General features: G+C 35.2%; 1 protein-coding gene across 16 annotated transcripts in view; it reads right to left on the minus strand.

The window, feature by feature from the left end:
* Positions 1-23,826, minus strand: part of ACBD6 (acyl-CoA binding domain containing 6) — a 207,642-nt gene that overhangs the window by 109,968 nt on the left and 73,848 nt on the right. For all 16 annotated transcript variants that reach the window (XR_005361969.1, XR_005361968.1, XR_005361970.1 and 13 more), the window contains exons 4-5: positions 19,513-19,595; positions 1,210-1,315 (exon numbers count right to left, since the gene is read on the minus strand). Coding sequence is in view for 13 of the 16 variants with exons in the window: in XM_038542186.1 (XP_038398114.1) it covers positions 1,210-1,315; positions 19,513-19,595 (189 nt within the window). In the remaining 3 variants the exon portion in view is untranslated. The remainder of the gene's footprint in view (positions 1-1,209; positions 1,316-19,512; positions 19,596-23,826) is intronic.

The raw sequence follows: 23,826 nt of genomic DNA on the forward strand, positions 1-23,826 counted from the left end.
ATATTACAGGAAAGACACTGCGTAACAGATAACATTAAGGACTAACTTGTATAAAGAGCTGTCAATTTGTACATTGATTATTTATCTACTCCATCTATGATCACTGCCTGTCTTCTTCCTAACAATCACCACCTTTTGGTCATTTCGATCATCTTTCACTGCATTACCAAAGAATGAGTAAAATGATTAAAACTGAATTAGTAAATTTTGCTCCCTATTTAACAACTATAATTCAGGGACAGTTTAAGCTCAATATGTGAACAGTTTTATTCACAAGACAAATAAATTAACAAGTAATATATTTTACAAAATAATTTATAGAATCCCTTTAAGTAGCAGGCCCACATTTAAATGAATAGATTTACCAGGGTATCCAAGTAGCTCAGTGGTTAAGCAGCTGACTCTCAATTTCAGCTCAGATCATGATCTCAGGGTTGTGAGATCGAGCCCCGCATGGGGCTCCACACTGGGTGTGGAGCCTGCTTGAGATTCTCTCCCTTTGCCCCTCCCCCCCCACCTCTCTCTTCCTCTGAAGAAAGAAGAAGAAGAAAGAAGAAGAAAGAAGAAGAAAGAAGAAGAAGAAAGAAGAAGAAGAAGAAGAAGAAGAAGAAGAAGAAGAAGAAGAAGAAGAAGAAGAAGGAGGAGGAGGAGGAGGAGGAGGAGGAAGAAAGAAGAAGAAAGAAAAAAAGAAAGAAAGAAAGAAAGAAAGAAAGAAGAAGAAGAAGAAGAAGAAGAAGAAGAAGAAGAAGAAGAAGAAGAAGAAAGGAGGAGGAGGAGGAGGAGGAGGAGGAAGAGGAGGAGGAGGATCTACCAAAATTCTGGCACAAAGTTTTCCAGAAATATATTTACTAAGCAAAGGATGATATACCTGTTTAAAGTATAATGACAGAAGGCACTAGAACTATTTATAAATATTTTTATTTTATCTATAGATCTTACTCATGAGGTTCACAGTCTCTTCCTTTATTGTGAAGAAACAGAAGTTATTTGACTGCAGCTAAGTGTCCCGTGGTAACTTATACAACGTCAGTGGATAGATACATATGCAGAAAGTATCTTAAATGGGTAATGCCATCTCATATAGATATTCTGACACAATCTTAACCATACTATACTTTGAGTTGTCCTTCATACGCCATTTTGAAAAAAAAGCATTAGGGCAGAACACCAAAGCATAAGAAAATAATCAACAAGGCATATTTTCCATACCTCTTCATCTTTCATATTCACATCCACATTTTTCGATCTGATGACTTTGGTTACATGATCAATGTTGTTTTCCCTGCAGTAGTCAAATATGTTTTTGTCTTCTTCCCTAATTAGAGTAAAAATAAAAAGTGTCTTACTAGGTAATACATAAAAGTTACATATTTTTAACACAACCTATTTACTGCTGACAAACAGCAATGGAATTTGTTTTCATAAAGAATTTTACATGAACAATAATATATTTTCCATAAGACATTATATATCTGATATCTAAAGACTAAAGTTCTTAACAACTGTAAGAGTTTCCCTCTTACAGTTCATCTGCTTCATCTGCTTTAACAAATTCCTCTAGTACACTGATACAATACCTTGAGTAGATTTTCTCAGCACTCTTCCTCTCCGCAGTTCCTTTTATGTACTGACAGGCACAGATTTCCTGACTCAGAATTTTCAATAGTAGTACTACAGTAACGAGGTTATTTGCTATTGTCTATACAGAGGTCTCAAAAGATCAGCACACAGCTTACTACTTGTCTTACAGAATAACGGAATAATAGGATTGCTACACAAGTTAAAAAACATGTGTGTATTATATATATATAATGTTATATTACACATAATACATATATAAATATACACATATATAGACATACATACATACACATATACACTAACGTAATTTTCTTAAAGGAAAGACAGGAAGCAATTTCCTTAAAGGAAAGATAGAGCATACAAACAAAATTCAGAAATCTTTCCAAGAGATATTAGAAACAAAGACTAGGAACAAAACTTGGGAAGCATACTATACCCAGCACTATTCTAAGTATATTGGTGGACTAAACTCATTCTTCACAGAAAAAAAGAAACACGTAAGGAGAGATTATATGGCCTGCCAAATGGCATCACATTTATCAAAGGTAGAACAAGAGCAAGAACTCACTCAGATCAACCGATTTTGTATATAGTACATTTTTCTATCATATCAAGCTACATTTTGACTAGTCAGCTAGTCTATTCTAGAATCTAATGCAGAAGTTCTTAACATGAGATCTATGAGTTTTCTACAATAGTATACAGAATTCTGGAAGTGTGTGTGCATTTTTCTGAGTGTGTTGTGTGTGGGGCGGGTATGGGAAATTCAGTGAAGAGTCTCAAAAAAAAAATCAGTAATTCCCAAAAGGATCAGTAATTTGGAATATTATCAATGAAAGTGTTCTATATGTGAGCTACATTTTCTGGACAAGCATAAAAGAATGCAATTTGAGTTCCAAAAATTATTACTAGTATGTTTTATAACTTGCAGGGCCATAGCTTCCATTCATCAGAAATGGAAGTAATTGGCCTTAAGAGTCCTTCTATCTTAAGAGCCAATTTAAATACCTTATACCCTATAAAAAGCTATTTCCTCTCAGAGGTAATTAACTTAAAACACCTTACTTTGGCATTAACCAGCTAAGCTTCCTTATACATGTGATGTATTTAATTGCACATCTACTACATGCAAGGCACTGAACAATCTGTTGGTGACATAAGGATAAACAAGAAACTTTATGTTCAATACATGTACAGTACAGTTGGGATGAGAAAATCTATATACGATTAACATAAGCTAAAGACAGATCTTTAAAAAGGCCTATAAGAGTACAGAGTGCAGCTGGAGAAAATGAGGTAGAATTCCAGCAAGAGATGTTTTAAAGGAGTATGTTTGAAAACATTCAGGAGAAAATGTTTTTCCAGATTACTTACTCTGAAAGAAAACAGAGAAGTCTGAGGCCAAAACCCCAGAATGGAGAAATATGACTTTTTTTAAAATTTTTATTTATTTATGATAGTCACACAGAGAGAGAGAGAGAGAAGCAGAGACACAGGCAGAGGGAAAAGCAGGTTCCATGCACCGGGAGCCCGACGTGGGACTCGATCCCGGGTCTCCAGGATCGCGCCCTGGGCTAAAGGCAGGCACTAAACCGCTGCACCACTCAGGGATCCCGAGAAATATGACTTTTAAAATTAAGGCTGTATATAATACCACTTTAGCTATACTTAACTACTGCAAAAAACCCTACTGTTTTTGTGAAAGTGTATTAAGAATTCTGATTTGAAGGGCACCTGGATGGCTCAGTCAGTTAAATGTCTGCCTTTGGCTTAGGTCAGAATCCCCAGGTCCTGGGATCAAGCCCCATGTTGGACTCTCTACTCAGCGGGGAGCCTGCTTCTCCGTCTCCCCCTTGCTTATGCTCTCTGTTGCTATCTCTGCCTCTGTCTCCATCTCTCTCTCTCTCAGATAAATAAATAAATAAGGTCCCCCCCCCAAAAAAAGAAGAAAGAATTCTGATTTGGGAATAATAGGGACCTATTATTTTTGTCCAATACAGTAAGAGAGGCCCATCTAATTCCTCTTAGGAATACCTAAGAGGAATACCTCTTAGGCCCATCTAAGAGGTAGCAACTTTAAGTGCAAGAAAGGACTGTATCATTTCGAATCTTAACCAAAAGACACCCTACTCCCCAATTGTTTTGAACTTGAAAACAATGGAGGGTTGGTGGTGGGACACAGAAAGGTATATAAGGAGGATTCCTGGGATGTAGGTTACCCATAGCCAGTAATACATAAGGGTTACTCATAGATGGAGGACCTCAATCTATGAGGTCTTTCTTCCTGAATCCCAAATGTGTATGTATACTTGGGCCGTAAGCAGTAAAAGTGTAAATACAGCACAAACTTATTTAAAATTTAATTTAATCTATTCTATATTTTCAATATTTATTATGCATCACTTACATAAATTATTTTGTTTTGGTATATGAATATTTTGGAAGGCAGGGGAATTTTTTTCTTCTGAATACCAGCTTATCATCTGTTGTTTATCACCACTAAATACATCAGGCACATAGAGGACTTATAAAATCCTTATGGGTCGAATATACAACGTAAATTAAATATCAAAAAGAAATTCAGTAAAAACACCACAAATGTGCCACAAAGCTAAGTGACTAAGACAAAAAAAAGGAAAATTAAGTGATAATCCTGGGCTTAGTTGCTAATAGTTATCCCCACTCCAAGTCTGACTGTATTATTTGCCAGCAACCCAGCTGTCTTTATACAATGTCACCACCTAGTGTCCAGAATGGAGAAACATCTGGAGTAACAGCTTTCCACATCTCTTTTCTTGCCTCCAAGATTATGTAGTTTACAAATCTAATTCTCTTTTCCCGACTACATTTCCCTGTTAATACAGTACTCTGTAAGCAATCTTTCCCTCTATGACATACTTAACTTAAATAAAACATGTGCAAATGAATTCAACCATTACCAAACACAGCAGAGCCTAAACAATGTTAATGCTCTTGGCACATCTTCTCACTTTATCTTCCTTTCTCTTATGATTCTTAGCCAGTTATCTTTCTCCCTCTCTTTGCTGAACTTGAGTGATAAAATTACCATATCTGTTATCTGTGGGTAAACATAAGTTATGACCAAGATTATCACCTTCAAGAATATCCCACATTATCCCTAGCAAAAGACAGAAAGGTCTCTCTCTCTCTACTCCAAATTTTCTGAAATTGACAGAAAACACGATTGTATATCTGAAGTAAAAAAGCTCACTAGTTTTTGAAATTCTTTGAAATATGAGGACACACTCTTATGGAAGGGAGAAATAATGTTTAAGTATGGTTGTGTTTCATCAATCACAGGAAGAATAGTTCCTTGCACACTCTTAAATATGTTATCTGTGTCACTTTCAACGAAGATCGCATTTTCTTATCAAAACAGTATTTCAAACAGGTTTCATAGCAAGCCACCTAGAGTCCATTAGCTACTATTTCACTTACCTTGTAGAATTAAACACATTTATGGGACTAGCTCAGATATCTAACTATTTAAGAGATACATTCAATAAACATTTCAATTCAATTTATATTTTAAACAATCAGATAAAAATAGTATGCTAATAATAGAGGATGAAAAATTCTTTATTAAATAAAGGAAAAAACCAAAGTAGCATAAACTAATACCTATACAAGTATAAACCAATGTCACCAATTCCTCAAATTAAGAAATGTGTACCTGTATGCTCTGTGGGGGTACACAAAGAATTTAAAGGGATATGCAGGTAGGAAAATTTTAAGCTAGAAAAAAAAATAAAAATTTTAAGTGAATCAATTTTCAGCTCAACTTGTAAATAAAGGCATTTTTCCCTTAACTGATCTACCTGGGTGACTATCCTATCACCATGGTCCTTTTCAAATTTCCTTCTACTCTGACCACTCCTCTCCCTAGGTTATATCAGAAAGGTATATGCCTCTCTCCTTACCATGCTACACTGTTAGGAATGATAACCAAAAGTCTTTGCTAAGACTTAGCAAATGATTATTAATTAAACCTGTTACTCTTTTGCTTAGAAATACTCCATTTAACTAATATACTGGGAAAGGTTTAGGGGGAAAAAAATCAATCCCAGGTTGATTACCCCAAGATATAAAACCTTCCTTGGTACCAAATAAAGGGACAAGTCTTGTAAAAAACTGGTGTTGGTAAACATTCTATAGCTAAGGCTAGAGGAGGAAAGAGGTGAAATGAAACAATCAAAACAGACTTGATGCTGTACTGTGTCATTTTAATAAAAAATTATATTAATCTGCCACACTATTTTTAAAAGTTTCATTCATCTCAGTAAGACACATTTTCAACTGAATTTTATATTTAATAATTATTTAATAATATTTATGATGTATGTCAATCAGCTGTATAGAAATAATTACAATGATAACTCAAATGGGAAAATATTTAATGCATAAAGTCACAGAAAATTATATTATATTTTATTTTTTTAATTTTTTTATTTATTTATGATAGTCACACAGAGAGAGAGGCAGAGACACAGGCAGAGGGAGAAGCAGGCTCCATGCACCGGGAGCCCGACGTGGGATTCGATCCCGGGTCTCCAGGATCGCGCCCTGGGCCAAAGGCAGGCGCCAAGCCGCTGCACCACCCAGGGATCCCGAAAATTATATTTTAAAAAAGTCTAACTTACATATGTATTTTTGTTACAGAGAATTATGATAGTAAGATTACACAAAAATCATTACTTTAAAAATTGTGAGGGAGGGCAGCCCCGGTGGCGCAGCGATTTAGCGCCACCTGCAACCCGGGGTGTGATCCTGGAGACCCAGGATCGAGTTCCACATCGGGCTCCCTGCATGGAGCCTGCTTCTCCCTCTGCCTGTGTGTCTGCCTCTCTCTCTCTCTCCCTCTTTCTCTTTCTCTCTCTGTGTGTCTCTATGAATAAATAAATAAAATCTTTAAAAAAATAAAATAAAATAAAAATTGTGTGGGAGAAGTAGAATAAAAGGAGAAAAACAGAGAACATAAAATTTGTTAAAGATTTAGTTCATGTATTTTATTTTTTAAAGATTTATTTACTTACAGAGAGTGTGCATGCAGAAGTGTGAGTGGACAAGGGGCAGAGGGAGAAAGAAAGTCTACTCAAGTAGACTCTGTACTGGGCATGGAGCCCCATGCAGGGTTCAATCTCACAATCCTGAGATCACAACTTGAGTGGAAACCAAGAGGTGGATGCTTAACCGACTGCACATTCAGCAGCCCTTTTCTTATATTTTTAAATCAAGATCAGAATTTTATTTTTTTATTTATTTTTAAAGATTTTATTTTAGTTATTCATGAGAGACACAGAGAGAGAGGCAGAGATATAGGCAGAAAGAGAAGCAGGCTCCATGCAGGAAGCCCGATGTGGGACTCGACCCTGGGACTTCAGGATCATGCCCTGAGCCAAAGGCATATGCTCAACCACTGAGCCACCCAGGCATCCCCAGAATTTTCTTTTAATTAAACTTTTTATTTTGAGACATCTAAAGATTCACATGCAAATATAAGAATTCAGAGAGATCTTGCATACCATTTTCCCAGTTTCTCTCATTGGTAGTATATTCATGTATTTTAAAAAACGGATTATCCTTAACAGTATTTAGATTCATCTAAAAGAGTGATCTATTTATTTTACAATATTATTATTTACAAAATACCAGAAATTATGCCCTTTAATATACTTAAACTTTTAAACAAGAACTTTAGATGTTATAAAACTCAAGGGAACTGGCTATAGTGTATGGTGTTGGGAAATAGATACCAGATACAGATCCAAAGAGCTACTTGATTCAGGCACTAACCTTAGCATATCTAAATCAAACAAACAAACAAAAAACCCTGAAAAGGCAAATATCCTCAAGTAGGAGGTATGATTAGTAATGAACCATAGTGGGAGGAAAAGTCAGTGGGGCCAATTACGGACTTTGACCAAAAGAAACAATTTGAGGCAAAAAAAAAAAAAAAAAGAATTCTGAAGTATCTTTCTGCTGGGAGACAGTTTGTTCAAGAGGCCTCATTAAGACCTTGGCTAAAGCAACTCTCAAAAAAAATGGTTTACCTTCTATTTACATATTCATAAATAGTTATCTATTTATCTGTCTGGGTTCTTCACTACTCAAACTGAGGATACCAAGGTACCTAAGCAGTTTGGATCACTACAAAGATACAGACTTTGGTAAATAAATAAGCCTTTTTGTTTACACCTCAATTTCAGATGAATTTCATTATTGCTATTCTGTCTCTGAGAGTGTGTGTCTTTTTCTAGATCTTTGAGATTAAAGAATGAACATAAATTCACTGGAAAGACATTGTGAAGCTCCTTAGGAGCCAGTCTTTCTAGAATGAAAGCCTGCTTGCTGTCTTACAAAATTCAGGAGAACTGTTGCTGAATACTACTTCTTTGTAAGAATTTAAGTTCTGGGCAACCTGGGTGGCTCAGCAGTTTAGTGCCACCTTCAGCCCAGGGCATGATCCTGGAGACCCGGGATCGAGTCCCATGTCGGGCTCCCTGCATGGAGCCTGCTTCTCCCTCTCTCTCTGTTTCTCTCATGAATAAATAAATAAAATTTTTTAAAAAAGAATTTAAGTTCCTATTTATTTGATGAGTGTATGGTCAGAAGTTGTCAATGGCATGGGGGAGCTCCTGGGTGGAGCAGTCAATAAGCGTCCAACTTGGTTTTGGCTCAGGTCATGATGTCGGGCTCATGAGACTGAGCCCTGCGTCAGGCTCAACATGGAATATGTTTAAGATCCTCTCCTTCTTCTTCTGCCTCTCCTTCTCAAATTCTCTCTCTCTCAAATAAATCAATAAATCTTAGGGGAGAAAAAGTCAATCTGAAAGATAAAGACTTCCTATTCTGTCCCAATATAATGTTAAAAAATAAGATGTCATTTTACTAATCTTGTTTTGACTAGATTACCAACATTCTATCACTGTATAACAAATACAAAGCCCAAAGTCTAAGGCTGATTCTTTTTTATACAATCTTTTGTATATTTAATGTATATATATAATCTTTATATATATATATCTATATATAACTTTTGATAGGACTATCAATACTTTAGAAGCTGAGATAAAATGTCTACATAGAAATTAAGATACTCGGGCAGCCCCGGTGGCGCAGCGGTTTAGTGCCGCCTGCAGCCCAGGGCGTGATCCTGGAGACCTTGGATCGAGTCCCACGTCAGGCTCTCTGCATGGAGCCTGCTTCTCTGCCTCTCATTCTCTCTCTGTATCTCTATGAATAAATAAATAAAATCTTAAAAAAAAAAAAAAGAAATTAAGATACTCTGTATCTTTTAAAAAAAAGCATGTTTTAACTTACAAATATAAAAAAAAATTATACAAACATATTTTAATTTTGGTTACAGTTGCTCCATTCCTGAACAGAAAAAAATCTGTTCTTACTCAAAGGTTTTTAGCAAAGCTGGTGTAAGGCTTATCTGGGAGAAGCAAATAGGTAATATCAGCTCCTAACTCAAGAATTTAATAGAGCTATCATACTTATTAGCACTTCAAAAATCCCTACTTTTGATTAATATCTAGTGAAAATTTTGAATATTAAATTTCACCTTGTAAAACACTGTTTTCGAGTCTCAATCTTACAAAGACCATAAATGAGAATCTATACTGTGATCATCCAGATAAAATCTTATAAATAATGCCTCTTTTCTGAAATACCTTGGTCACATGCTCTTGAGGAGGCAAATATGCTAGGGCAATGACTATGCTCAAGAAGCCTAGCATTCAGATCAAGGCACTTAAGAAAGCGTTTTTTTGTTGTTGTTTGTAAGTGCTATTCTTAAAATAATGCCTGAAATCCTAAATGGCAAAAGAACATTTAGAAATTGTTCATTAAGTTACTATATGTCCTTGATTCTAAGATACAATTTTTTTCATATTTTAACATTTCTGACAAATCTTATAATCTGTATAAGATTAGTGGCATTTTTTAATGGTATTTAAATAATGGTATTCTAAAACCAGTAGTGGGCAGCCTGGGTGGCTCAGCGGTTTAGTGCCGCCGTCAGCCCAGGGCCTGATCCTGGAGAGCCAGGATGGAGTCCCATGTCAGGCTCCCTGCATGAAGCCTGCTTCTCCCTCTGCCTGTGTCTCTGCCTCTCTCTCTCTCTCTGTGTCTCTCGTGAATAAATAAAATCTTTAAAAATAAATAAATAAAACCAGTAGTGTTTTAGAGTAAATCAAGTAATAAAGTAGGTTCAAAATACACAGTGCCAAATGGACAGATGAATGACTGAGGAATTTATATAAATTAATCATAATCCTCCCACTCAGAGTGCTAACTAGATTTTTAACTGGTTTCAGATAGTCATAGTACATAACCAGTTAGTCTTCCCCCTTCCTGTTATGCAGTAATATCAATGTCTTCTTCACCAAATCATACCTATTTTTGACTGGGTTACATATACAGCATACTTAATTCTAGGCCTAGAAAATTCTTAAAAGCGTCAAATAAAAAGTTCTATTTATTATCTTATTTATGTTGTTAATATGCTGTTAATGTATTTTTCTCACATTTTTGCAAAGAAGCAATGACAAAGGAAAAATCGATATCCCGAGTACTTCTTATATATAACTTGTAATTCTGGAAAAGTTATCTAGCCATGATTTACAGACACTAGTTACTAAAAATGCATTTTCCTCCTTTTAAAACCTGCTTAACTCTAAAATAGTTGATTGAAAATTTCTGATAACTTTAAATGTCTGTATGAAAAAATGTATTTCAATTCTGATCAATCCAGAAAACCAGTGGCCACATCAGAAAAATCTATAGAATCCCTTGGCTAACAGACTCTATAGAGCTGAGTTACATTCTCAAACATTAAGGTAAGTCTAAAATCAATAAAGTCAATTAATCCTAAAGAGCATCATCATTAGTATACTGATACATGAAAGGCTACAGTCTCTAATTTTATCAGTAAAGCACATTTTTAAAAACACCAAATGGGAAAGGGATTTAAAAGTTTTAATGGAAGATATTTGCTCTGTTCATATAATAACTATCACAATTACTTTCACTAACTGCAGAACACAAGGATTCCTCAACCATCTCAGGAGCAGCATAGCATAGCAACAGCAGAGTACTAACCATGTGACCTTGGGCATGTAACCTCACCCCTCTGAGTCTCAGTTTCCTCACCTGCAAAATAGGTATATTAATAGCTACATCTCATAGGATCATTCTGTAGTTTAATTGAAATAATATATACTAACACATGTAGTAGGGTAACTAGCATATTATTAGTGGTCAATAAATGTTAGCTGGTATTATTGCCTTAAAATTTTAACATATGTTAAAAAAAATTCAACATATGTTGTACACTGGGTCATTTCTCATATGCTGTTATATAACACTATCAATCAATTCATCTAACAACTATTAATTAGACTTTTAAGGAAATTAAAATAAGCCAATGTGGGTGGAACAATAATGGGGGAGGGGAAACTGGCATTAGATAAGATGATGAAGGGCCCTATACGATATGTTAAGGAATTTTAGATTTTATCCTAAGTGCTATAAGAAACCATTAAAGGGCTAAGCCGGAGAGTGATATGATGATACGAGTTATAAATCCGGGGCGGGGGGTCGGGGGGGAGGGCAGACAGCAAAGGAAAAAAGAATCCATTCTGTGGTGTCCTGGCCAAGAGACAGTGATTGTTTAAGAGTAGCAACAGTATTGTCAAAGGCAAGATAGTGGTGATAATGAAAAGATGAATTTGGGTTATTTTGGAATATAAGGAAACAGAATTTCTAATTTATAAAAGAATGATGGGGAGAGACTAGACCAATGTGACAAAAGAGACCCAAGAATGACATACTTTACATAAAATACTAGTAAAATGTATATCTAAAATTTTTATATTGGGTAAAATTTATAAATAAAACCATGTAATCAGTGTTATAATGCCTTTTCACACAGAATTCCAACTTTGACAAACACCAAGCATTTATTACTATACACAATGCAATCAATCAGCAAAGTCCTCATAAATTGAAAGGCAATGAAATGAACCAAAATTGCTTGCTTGTAGTATTGAGAGAACAGCTGATAATAATTAGAAGAGAATCAAGATGACTATTTTACAATGCTGAGTCTTTGCTAATACTTTTAAAATATTTCTTTAAATTTATGTCTGTAAAGCATTTTAACAGAAGAAAACATTTGTTTAAATTATACATAATATATACCACCATTTATTATAATGGATACAGTAAATCCATAATTATGCATCTTTATACGTGCACACACACATACTCTAAAAACTTTGTAAATGAGTCTCAGTGTCTAGCATTTCGCAGGTACTATATAACAATAAGGATAAGATTAGAGGGGGCAGACAGAAAAGAGACAACAAAGCAAGATAAATAAAGAGGGGGAAGAAAAAAGAATAAGAAAAGGAGAGAGGAGAAGATGATGGTTTTAGTTGAGGAATGACCTCTTGTTCAGAAAGGACTGCTGATCTACAAACAGGTGGATCTGCCCATATGCTTGGTTGGCATCATGACACTGAGCACACAGGAGCTAAATACAGCACAGGAGAAAAGGGTGAATATGAGAGCCAGGAGACTCTTACAACAGTTACTGTTTATGGCAAGACCTGCTTGTCCCAGGGGACCCATTTTCACATAATCTATAATTATCTCTTCGCTTTAATCGCCTTGTCATTCCTAAGGCTCTCCTGGGCACTGGAAGAGGAAAAGCTCATTAACTAAACCTTTTCTCCTCTCTCCAGCCACCCATGGCTTTTAATTGCTTGGTGTGTTATTATCTAGGAGTGCAACTGGGATCATTTTCATAAGAAAGGGAGGTAGAGAGGAGGAAGGGAGCCATGAGTCCCTGAGGTATGCACCACAGAAAAACCTTTGCTTTCTCAATTATTTATGCCAGCTGAGGTTTTACAGGCTGAATAAATCCATAACTCAAGTTCATTCTGAGCAGTCAGATTCTCAAGGGGGAGTTGCCCACTTGCCTATACACACTTGTGTAGTCCTCAAAGAATAACCAGAATGTAACAAGACATATGTCATCCAATTTATCACCTATCACCAGTGTTAACACAATGTTGATCATGGGCAACACGGCGAAATAGGGAAGGATTTCACTACTACCAGCCAAATAGATATAGGGAAGAAGGATAATCTTTTTGATGCTAAGGACAGCAGTATCAATGGAACAGTAATATCCCAGAAACTTAAAACAATTGAAACAAAAAAATCCAAATATTCAAATTTTAAAATACGCATATGTATAACACATACTCTTGAAATTTTGTAGTCTTACATGGATTTGTTCAAACACATTGCTATCTAACAATATGAAGCTTTGAATAAGTAACTGAATGGAATCTCATATCATCTGATTTTATAAATCATTTAAAAATAAAACAATATATGTTGTAGCTTTTCCTCCAATTATACATCTTTCAGGAAAATTTTTAGAGTACAATTTATGACTAAGTAACAGGCTTTTAGCCTTCATTCCAGTTCATATTTTTACCAAAAATGCAAAATTAAAGCATAATCACTTTCAATGTAGTTTATTATACTTCTATTATTCTACTTTATAACAGTACTAAAGAGCAGCCAATCAAAATAAATTTCTAAAATATTTTCAAAATCCAATGTCGTTTAAAAATTTTTAACTTTATAAGTCAATGATGAAAGCTTCTCTTTAAAATTCTACAGGCTTTTGTGTCTGACCACAGCAGTGACCTCTGGTATTTTCTGCCAAAACAGTTCATTTGTCTCACAGAACAACTAATCAATTCCAGAGCCCATCAATCATCTTAGTTGTATACTGGTCTGGTCTTGCTTAGAGAAGGTCCAGATGGCTGGCTGTCTAAGTGGGATTAATAAAATTCTGATAGATTACATAGCATCAAACTACAAAATATAACAGGGAAGACCAAATCTTATTGCAAGGTAGAATGGACACTGTATATGCTTCATTTATTGTATTTTTAATTCTTACCTTAATTTCTCAGTTTATGTACCAACTTCTAGATAAAACCTTCTAAGCATACAAGTCACCAAAAATGATTTCTTGTTAAGCAAGTCAGTATATGTAGTGTAGAAGCATTTGCCTCTTTGCAAAACCCTATGCTTATTAATCAGTCTTTTCTGTCCATCTGCAGTATAAATGAAACATATCCGATCAAGGCTAGAGCAACTGTCTGTGAGTTAAAAGATTTGTTCCTTTTTGGTTTCTATAGTTCCAAACACAGATTCTAATAGCACTGGCTCTTCCTTTCTTGTTTTCCATTTTCTCTTGCAAGCGCAAACAACCTGGGGCAGCCCGGATGGCTCAGTGGTTTAGCGCCACCTTCGGCCCAAGGCCTGATCCTGGAGACCTGGGATGGAGTCCCATGTCAGACTCCCTGCATGGAGCCTGTTTCTCCCTCTGCCTGAGTCTCTGCCTCTGTGTGTGTGTGTCTCTCTCATGAATAAATAAATAAAAATCTAAAAAAAAAAAAACAAAAACCGAAACAAAACAAAAGCAAACAACCTGTACTCAATCCTACCACCAGACTGACATGTGATTTTAGCTCATAACATAAGCCCTGTGCCCTGGGGTCCTGCAATAGGAGTTCTGTGCTGAATAACAATACTAATAAAAGTTAACAGTTACATAGTAACTTATTTTGTGCCAGATACTGTTCTAGGATGCCTGCATTCATATAATCTACATAAGTGTCATATGAGAAAGGTAATATAATTACCTCCGTTTTGCAAATAAAGTAACATATCCAAGGTCATAGTTAATAGATGGTGGAAGCAACATTTGAATGCTGGCAGTTTGGCTTCATAATTTTTTTATATTTAATTAGCCTCACATTGTATCTCCTCTAGTACACTACAGAACAATTAACCAGCTTCATTTTTTTTAAAGATTTTATTTATTTATTCATAGAGACAGAGAGAGAGGCAGAGACACAGGCAGAGGGAGAAGCAGGCATCATACAGAGAGCCTGACATGGGACTCGATCCAGGGTCTCCAGGATCACACCCTGGGCTGCAGGTGGCACTAAACTGCTGCGCCACTGGGGCTGCCCATTAACCAGCTTCATAATGAAAAATTGGTGTCAGGAGGCACCTGGGTGGCTCAGTCAGTTAAATGGCTGGCGGACTCTCTACTTCAGCTCAGGTAGGTTTAGGGGTGTGAGTCTGAGCCTCCCATTGAGCCCTGTGTTGGCCTCTGCGCTTACCAGAGTCTGCTTATCCCTCTCCCTGCACCTCCCCCTACTCTCTCTCTAAAATAAGTAAAATCTTTAAAAATTGGTGTCAGGGCTCTAGAATATTAACACAGAGATCTGTACCTATGACATTCTATTGTCACTTTCTGTAACAGAGTAGAAATAAGGGTCAGAACCAAAACAGGCTCAGAATTGGCCCCAGTGGCCCTCAAGCACATTTACAATAAAACAAAAATGGGTCCTTAACTTACTGCCTTCAATGCACTTAGGAAAGCTGCCACAACAATGGAGCCCAAGCCATATTAAATGAGTTTATTAGATACTGATTTTCCTGATCTTTAAGAATATTTTTAAAAACTAGAGGTCTATATAATAAAATATCCAAAACAGGCCTTTAAAATACTTTTGTAGGGGCTCTTGGGTGGCACATTCGGTTAAGTGTCTGACTCTTGGTTTTGGCTGTCATGATCTTGGGATTGGGAGATCAAACCCCGGTCAGGCTCCATGCTAAGCATGGAAACTGCCTGGGATTCTTTCCCTCTTATTCTGTCTCTCCTACTCATGTTCTCTCTCTTTCTCAAGTAAGTAAATAAATACAGAATATTTTTCAAGTGTTCTTTTTAAAAACAATGATTCTACAGAAGAAAACTTCTCTTTTCACCTAGTTTACCACTTAATATTTCTAAAACTCTGAAACCTACTATCACTTTCACCTCAGTTGAACATAATTCTGCCAAGAAACTGCAATTAACATAAGTTAGAGCACAACTTCCTCTTGGAAAAATAAAACACCAGGTATATTTCACCTGAATGCAAGTAGAATTTGATTACATAAACTCCAAAAAATGGCCTATTTTCTTTGTTGCAACTGTATTCTTATACTTCAGAAACAATAGGGATCACATCTCATCCTTTATTGAAATAATCCATTTAAATTTAGAATAATTTTTATCACGATCTAGCTTATTACAGTGGAATTCAGTTTAATCACAAAATGATTTATCAAATAGAAGAAAATTACCAAGTGCTATGATTTCTGATGGGCTATCAGTAATGGCAAATTTAATGTTTGTAATACTTAAAATGCTTTCAGTGGCTCACATTCATGTTTCCTACTGTTTCGTATCTTACTAATATGTTCCAGAATACATAAGAAGACTAAAATTTAGATGACTTAAAAAAATAAGTCCAGGACTAATCAGTTTTGTCCCTAGCAGAGTTCATATTTCACTGGCTTAACCAAAAATATTCATTGAACATACTGTAGACGCCAAAAATATCAAGAACATACTATTCAAAAGTGAAGCTGGGAAGCACAAATACCCACAATGTTGTCCAACAGACTCAAAATAAATGTGCTGAGTTGAATTAAAAACTGTACTTTATGAAAATAAGCTATATTATTTTGTTATTGTTTCTTATGATCAAAATCCTAAATGTTGATTTAAGTCTAAGAGTGAATTCTTTAGGAATTGGGTGGTGGATAAGCAGATAGGTTACCTCTTCCAGTATACTTTAAGTTCTGCCTTAGGAGTATTCCAATTATCTAGATACCTACTCTCACTTCAACTTGGAGTAATGTTCCATAGAGCTACTGTAATCATCACGTCATTGGGCATTCCAAAAGAAACTGTACTCAGCATGTTATCTGGAAAGTACTAGAGTTTGGGAGCCCTTAAGGAAACTGGTACACAAAATGAAAATCAATACTGTTTATAGATAATTGATATTGTTAGAAAGTTAAATATCGTGATTTTTAAAGTCAAGAAACAATCCCAATGTATTTTGCTAGGAAAAGAAAACAGCCTATATATTTTTTAAAACTGCTTAAGAAAACAGGTGAGAATGGGTACTGCTACAGGGAAACCAAACCAGTATTCTTTGTTTTATGATAGGAATACTAGACTAAATCTATGTGAGCAACAATCGCTAAACTATCAGTTCCCTGAGGGAAGAGACACAGAAACCTCCCAAGTTCTGAGTACTTTTATTAGATATCTATTCAGTTCTAGGAACTTCCTCAGATACTGAGAATACAGAGATGGATAAAATATGATCCTTGGCCCAAAAATTTAGTGGAAAGGATACAGTTTCTTTTAAACCTTATAACAAAACCATGTGAGAAACAGAGAAGGAATACCTAACTTCCCCTTCTAATACACAGAAAAATGATTCTAAACGTTTACTGACTTGATTTCAACATTTAATAAACTTTGATTAGTAGGATTAAAATTCTACAATGCCATTTATAGCAGACTCTAAAGATAGAATATACAAATCAAGAACCCTAAAACAGGGACATCTGGGTGGCTCAGTGGCTGAGTGTCTGCCTTTTGGCTCCAGGCATGATCCTGGATTCCCAGGATCGAGTCCCACACGGGATCCCTGCATGGAGCCTGCCTCTCCCTCTGCCTATGCCTCTGCCTCTCTCTCTCTCTCTCTCTGTCTCATGAATGGATAGATTTTAAAACTCTAGGAAAAAAACAACAACCTTGGTTTAAAAACAAAAAAGAACCCCAAAATACTTTCTGAATATTTAAGGGTTAAGGAGAATGGGGGTGTTAAACTCTGAAAAATGTTTTTTAATCTATGTTTCCTCAAAACTATATGAGCTCCTCAGAGTTCTCAAGCTCCCAAAAAGGGATCACAGTGGCAAATGTATTCCAGATCAGCCTTAAAAGGTATTTTTATTCCTCTCAATTTTCATTGGCCTTTCGCTACCTACCTCAAATAAACAGTCTGTAAAAATGATATGCTTGCTATGTAAACAGATTCAAGACAGGATCCTTAGTATTAAATGACTAGTCAGTAACTGGAAACTCTGAGCATTTAAAGTTTTTGATTCATAGTGGTAGCAAACTTTCCTCCTAGAATGCTACGTGGGAGTTCTATCATTATATCTTCATGTGGCAGATAATGTCAGCAAAATCTTCTGCAAGAGTGGAACATACCTATACCCAATATTCTCTTTACTGTATAAAGATAGATATTTCCTTTCAATAAATTTAGGTGAACCCAATTTTCGACTTAAAAATTACTGCTCATTTATTTCATGTTATTACTGAAGAAAAGTAACAAAGTTCAGGTTACTCAAAAAGGGTAACAGCATCAGAGATTCCTCCTGCAGTTTGTTTGTAAGGTAAAAATCTTAGAAGAATGTGTCACATGACTTTAAACATGACAAAATCCTTTTCCTGATTTTCATAGAGTGCTGAAAGAAAAAAATTATCCAAGAAATTTTATACATAACACATAAAGTGTAAGATCCTTGTTAAATAATGCAAGATGACCATTAAGAATTTCTTTACATTGTGGTTTAGAAAAACCCCACATAGCATAAATGTTACCATTTTAACCATTTCTAAGTGTACAATTCAGTAATGTTAAGTACATTCACATTGTTGTACAGCCAATCCTCAGAAATTTTTATCTTGCAAAACTGAAACTCTACACCCATTAAATAACAAATCCCACTTCCCACTTCCTCCAGCTCCTGACAACCACCATTCTACTTTTTGTTTCTATGAATTTGACTACTCATGATACCTCCATATAAGAGGAATCATACTGTATTTATCTTTTTGTGAATGGCCTATTTCAGCTAGAATTATGTGCCTAAGGTTCATCCATATTCTATAGCCTGTGTCAGAATTTCTTCCCTTTTTGAAGCGGAATAATATTCTATTCTAAGTATCTACCACATTTTGTTTATCCATTCATTTGTCAATGGATGTTTGGGTGGCTTCCACTTCTTGGCTATTGTGAACAGTGCTGCTATGAACATGGGTGTACAAAGAGGTCTTTGAGATCCTGTTTTCAATTCTTTTGGATTTAAAACAGAGGTAGAATTGCTGGATCATATAGCTATTCTTTGTTTAAGAATCTCCAAAATATTCTCTTTAGTGTGACATTTTATACTCAAAATGATTTTTAGTTCTTATTTTTTAAAATATTTTATTTATTTATTCATGATAGACACAGAGAGAGAGGCCAAGACATAGGCAGAGGGAGAGGCAGGCTCCCTGTAGGGAGCCTGATGTGGGACTCAATCCCAGGACCCCGGAATCACGACCCGAGCCAAAGGCAGATACTCAACCACTGAGCTACCCAGGTAGCCTCAAAATGGTTTTTAATCTTTAAAAGAAATAATAATAATTTCATAATGACCACAAAAAATTTAAAACTTTTTTTTCTAAAAAAGAACATAAACATTTTTTAGAAATTGTATGAGCTTAATGGGACTGAATCACCACTTTCCCTTACATACTTCAGATTGCAACCATACTAAAAAAAGAATAATAATAATAATAATGGCATTTTTATCAGTATTGTGAATAAACTTGAACACAAATATATACACACACAAAGAAAAAATGGTATTTTAAGGAAAACTAATAAGATCAACAATGAAAACCCACAGCTTTAGATTGTGTAAGACACAAAACCTTGCCCTACCAACTACTTACGTGGTGGGAAAAGTTACTACCTAGCACTGATTCAGAGGTATATTTCAAAGATAATTTACCTAAAAAATTATTTCCTGCTATCTATTATATTACTAGAGATACCACCAAATTAGTTTCATATTAAGATAAAGGTCTTTTACAAATGGAAGTTTTCAGGATTAAAAATTAAGACACATGTACACACACATATAGATGTATGTATCTCTATTATCAAAGACCAGAAGAGAAATTACCTGATGATTTCTTCATGATACAGAGAACTAACAACAGGTCCACCAAAACCGGTATTTGCTTCTTTTCCTTTCTTCTCTGGTGACTGTAGGGGGAAAGAAGGTGAAAAAAAGATATATGGATTAAGGCAGTGTGTATTTAAAAGCATTACAAAACACTACTTTGCTAAGGAATACTAAAGATTTGAGGTCCATCATTTCTCTAAGGCTCTAGTAACAATTTCAAGATAGTATCCAAAAGGCAAGATGACCCACAGGTCATCAGAGTAATGGAATAAGTTACCCACCAGAAAATCAAGGTCATTCCACTACCGTGCTCTCAAGCCACCTAAAGCCTATCATTCCCTGATTATAAAATGCTAGCTTTGTTCACTGTGGAAAATACTGATGCTCAATGTAGAAAAATGAAAATGAAAATACCATATGTGAATATGATCATGAAAATCCTATCTAACAAAATCAAAGTTTCCAAGTTAAAAAAAAAAAAAAACTAAACTGTAATACACTCCAAACCCAACCATAAAGAAAAATAAATTAAATAAATAGAAAATAAAAATAAACCTTTTTAGGTAGCAAGAAGAGAGAAGATGGAAGAGAGAAGAAAGGAAGTTATGATCTAATACATTCTTTTTTTTTTAAGATTTTATTTATTCATGACAGACACAGAGAGAGAGAAAGAGAGGCAGAGACACAGGCAGAGAGAAAAGCAGGCTCCACGCAGGGAGACCGACGTGGGACTCAATCCCGGATCCCCAGGATCACACCCTGGGCTGAAGGCAGCGCTAAACTGCTGGGCAACCGGGCTGCCCCAGAAAGTTAGGATCTACAGTAAATGAAAAAAGAGCAAATTGTTAGGGAAAAACTTTCCAAAATCAAATTCAATAGGTCTTGACCCTCAATATTCTCAAAAAGCACAAAATTAAGATTAAATTTAGAAATAAGACTCTTCTCAAAAAAAAAAAAAAAAGAAAAGAAATAAGACTCTTCTAAAACATAACATGGAAGAAGTAAACTTGGATGTTATTACTATAACCTAAAAGGTTCAAACTGCAACCTCCGCAAAAGCCCATATCTCCTGCAACAATGACAGTTTTTAGGTCAGGGCACCCCACAAAAAATCAAAATTCTGAACATAAATATCTTAGAATCAAAACTAATGCTTTTATTGTTCAATTTGACTAATTAGTTTTACTTAAGAAAAATACAGGCAGTCCTCATATACCTGGGTTTTCTTCTTTCCTGTTCTTTAAAGAAGGAGTTTTTGTTTTATTATTGTTACTTTTTTTGTTACTTTTGGTTGGCCAACCGCTGGGAAAAGGAAAAAGATCCTATAGACAGCATATTCTATGAGTTCCTAACATCATGGACAACAAGTTTTGAGAAAGGGTGGAAACTTTTGAAATGCATCAATACAGTTATGAGTTTATGACAGAAACAAAGTTACAAAGTCATAAACAACTACTGTCATGATTAAATGACCAAGTACAGTACTCCATGCTGGCAAATAAGAAGCACCAAGTAAATGCTAGATCCCTCTCTTCCCTGAGGACCATTCTTAGAGAATAAATGCTGCAAAGAATTTTCAGGATAGACAATATTTTCTTTATACTAAAAAAGCCACAACCAAAGGGAGAACTTATTTAATCTAATTGTGTTCTAAATACATACTCCCTTAGTATGATAAAGTTGAAACATACCTGGTGTTTAAGACATGCTAAATGTCTAACAAAACTGAAAAGAGAAAACTGTGCTGCAAGTACAGCTTCCTGACCAAGAACTGATTCCAAGATAACACAGGGGAAAATCAAGATGTCCCTGGATTGGCAATGACTTTTTAAAATACAACACCAAGGGGCGCCTGGGTGGCTCAGCTGGTTGAGCATCCAACTCTTGGTTTTGGCTCAGGTCATGATTTCACCGGTGGCGAGATGAAGTCCCTCTAAGTGAGGAGTCTGCTTGAGGTTCTTTCTCTTCCTCTCCCTATGCCTCTCCCTGATGCAGTTATACTTGCGCTCTCTCTAAAACAAATAAATCTTAACAAAAAAAAAAACCAAAAAACAAAAAACACTAGAGGCATGATCATGAGAGAAAAAAATTGATGTCTTTATTAAAATTAAAAATGTCTGTTCTCTGAAACATACTGTTAAAAGAATGACAAACCACAAATTGAGGGAAAAAAATCTTTGCAAAACGGCTATCTGATGAAAGACTGGCAGACAAAATATATTTTTTAAATCCTCTTAAAACTTGGGACGCCTGGGTGGCTCAGTGGTTGAGCGTCTGCCTTCGGCTTAGAGCATGATCCCAGAGCCCTGGGATCAAGTACCACATCGGGCTCCCCAAAAGGAGCCCCATTCTCCCTCTGCCTGTGTCTCACCTCTCTGTGTGAATTTATTTATTAAATTAATAAATTTATTAATTTATTTTATAAATTTTATTTTTATAAATTTGTTTATTAATTTATTTTAATAAATTTATTAATTTATCTTATGAATAAATAAATCTTCTTAAATTTAAAAAAAATAAAATCCTCTTAAAACTCAACAATAAGAAAAAAAATTAAATCCTAATACCCTAATGAACATAGATACAAAAATCCTCAAAAGAAAAATGAGCAAAACTAAATTCAACAAAATATTAAAAGATCATATATCATGATCAAGTGAGATTTATTTCAGGGATACAAGGAGGTTCAACATTCACAAATCAATTAACATGATGCAGCACCACATTAATAAACTGAAGGATAAAAATCATATGATCATCTTAATAGAAGTAGAAAAAGCATTTGACAAAATTCAACATCCATTCATGACAAAAATTCTCAACAATGTGAGTATAGAGGAAACATAACTCAATATAATAAAGGGCATATAGGACAAACCCACAGCTAACATCATACTTGATTGTCAAAAGCTCAAGGCTTTTCCTCTAAGATGAAGAACAAGACAAGAATGACCACTTTCATCACTTTCATTCAACATAGCATAAATAATGCAATTTTAAACATGGGCAAAAGATCTGAACACACACCTCATCAAAGAAGATACACAGATGGCAATATAAGCAAATAAAAAGATGTCAAACATCATACATTGTTAGGGAAGTGCAAATTAAAACAATGAGATATTACAACACACCTCTAGAATGGCTAAAATACAAAGACTGACAATACCCAATGCTGGTAAAAAATGTGAAAGCACCAGGAACTCTCAATTGTTGCTGGATGAAATGTAAAATGGAATCACCACTTTGGAAGATGGTTTGGCAGTTCTTCTAAAAGTAAACATATATATATATATGATCCAGCAATCTTGCTTCTAGGTATTTACCTCCCAAAATTGAAAATTTATATCCACAAAACATCAATATTTAAAGTAGTTTTTTTTTTGTAACAGGCAAAACCTAGAAGCAACAAAAATGTCCTTCAATAGGTGAACAGAGAAACAGATAAACTGTGGTACATCTATATAACAGAATATTTTCTGATAAAAAGAAATGAGCTGTTCTATATTAACTAAGAAAAATAATAGTAAACAACTAAAATCATTAATTAAAAAGGAGACTTTACAATTGATACCACAGAATTTTATTTATTTTTTTTTAAGATTTATTTATTTATTCATTCAGAGAGAGCGAGAGAGAGGCAGAGACACAGGCAGAGGGAGAAGCAGGCTCCATGCAGGAAGCCCGATGTGGGACTCGATCCCGGGTCTCCAGGATCACACCCCGGGCTGCAGGCGGCGCCAAACCGCTGTGCCACCGGGGCTGCCCGATACCACAGAATTTTAAAAAAGATTTTAAGAGACTATTATGAACAACTGTATGCCAACAATTTGAATAACCTAGAGAAAATGCATAAATTCCTGGACATATACAACCTATCATGATACAATTATGAATAAAAAATGTGAAGAGACCTATAATCATTAAGGAGATTAGTCAGAAACTTAAAATCTCCCAATGAAGAAAAGCCCAGGACCAGAAGACTTCACTAAGGAATTTTAACAAATATTTAAAGGAATTAACACAAATCCTTTTCAAACTCTACCAAAAAACTGAAGAGGAGGCAACAAACCTAACCTCATAACACGTTGATACCAAAGACAGACACAGAAACTAGAAGAAAATTATAGAGTAATATGTGAGGAATACTGATGAAAAAATTCTCAACTAAATACTAGCTAACTGAATACAGCAGTACATTAAAAGGACTATATACCATGACCAAATAGGATTTGTTCTTCTGAACATAAGGATGGTATGGTTCAACGTATGAAAATTGATCAGTGGAACATACAACATTAACAAAATGAA

The sequence above is a fragment of the Canis lupus genome, chromosome 7 (assembly GCF_011100685.1).
Source record: "Canis lupus familiaris isolate Mischka breed German Shepherd chromosome 7, alternate assembly UU_Cfam_GSD_1.0, whole genome shotgun sequence".
Lineage (NCBI taxonomy): Eukaryota > Metazoa > Chordata > Mammalia > Carnivora > Canidae > Canis > Canis lupus.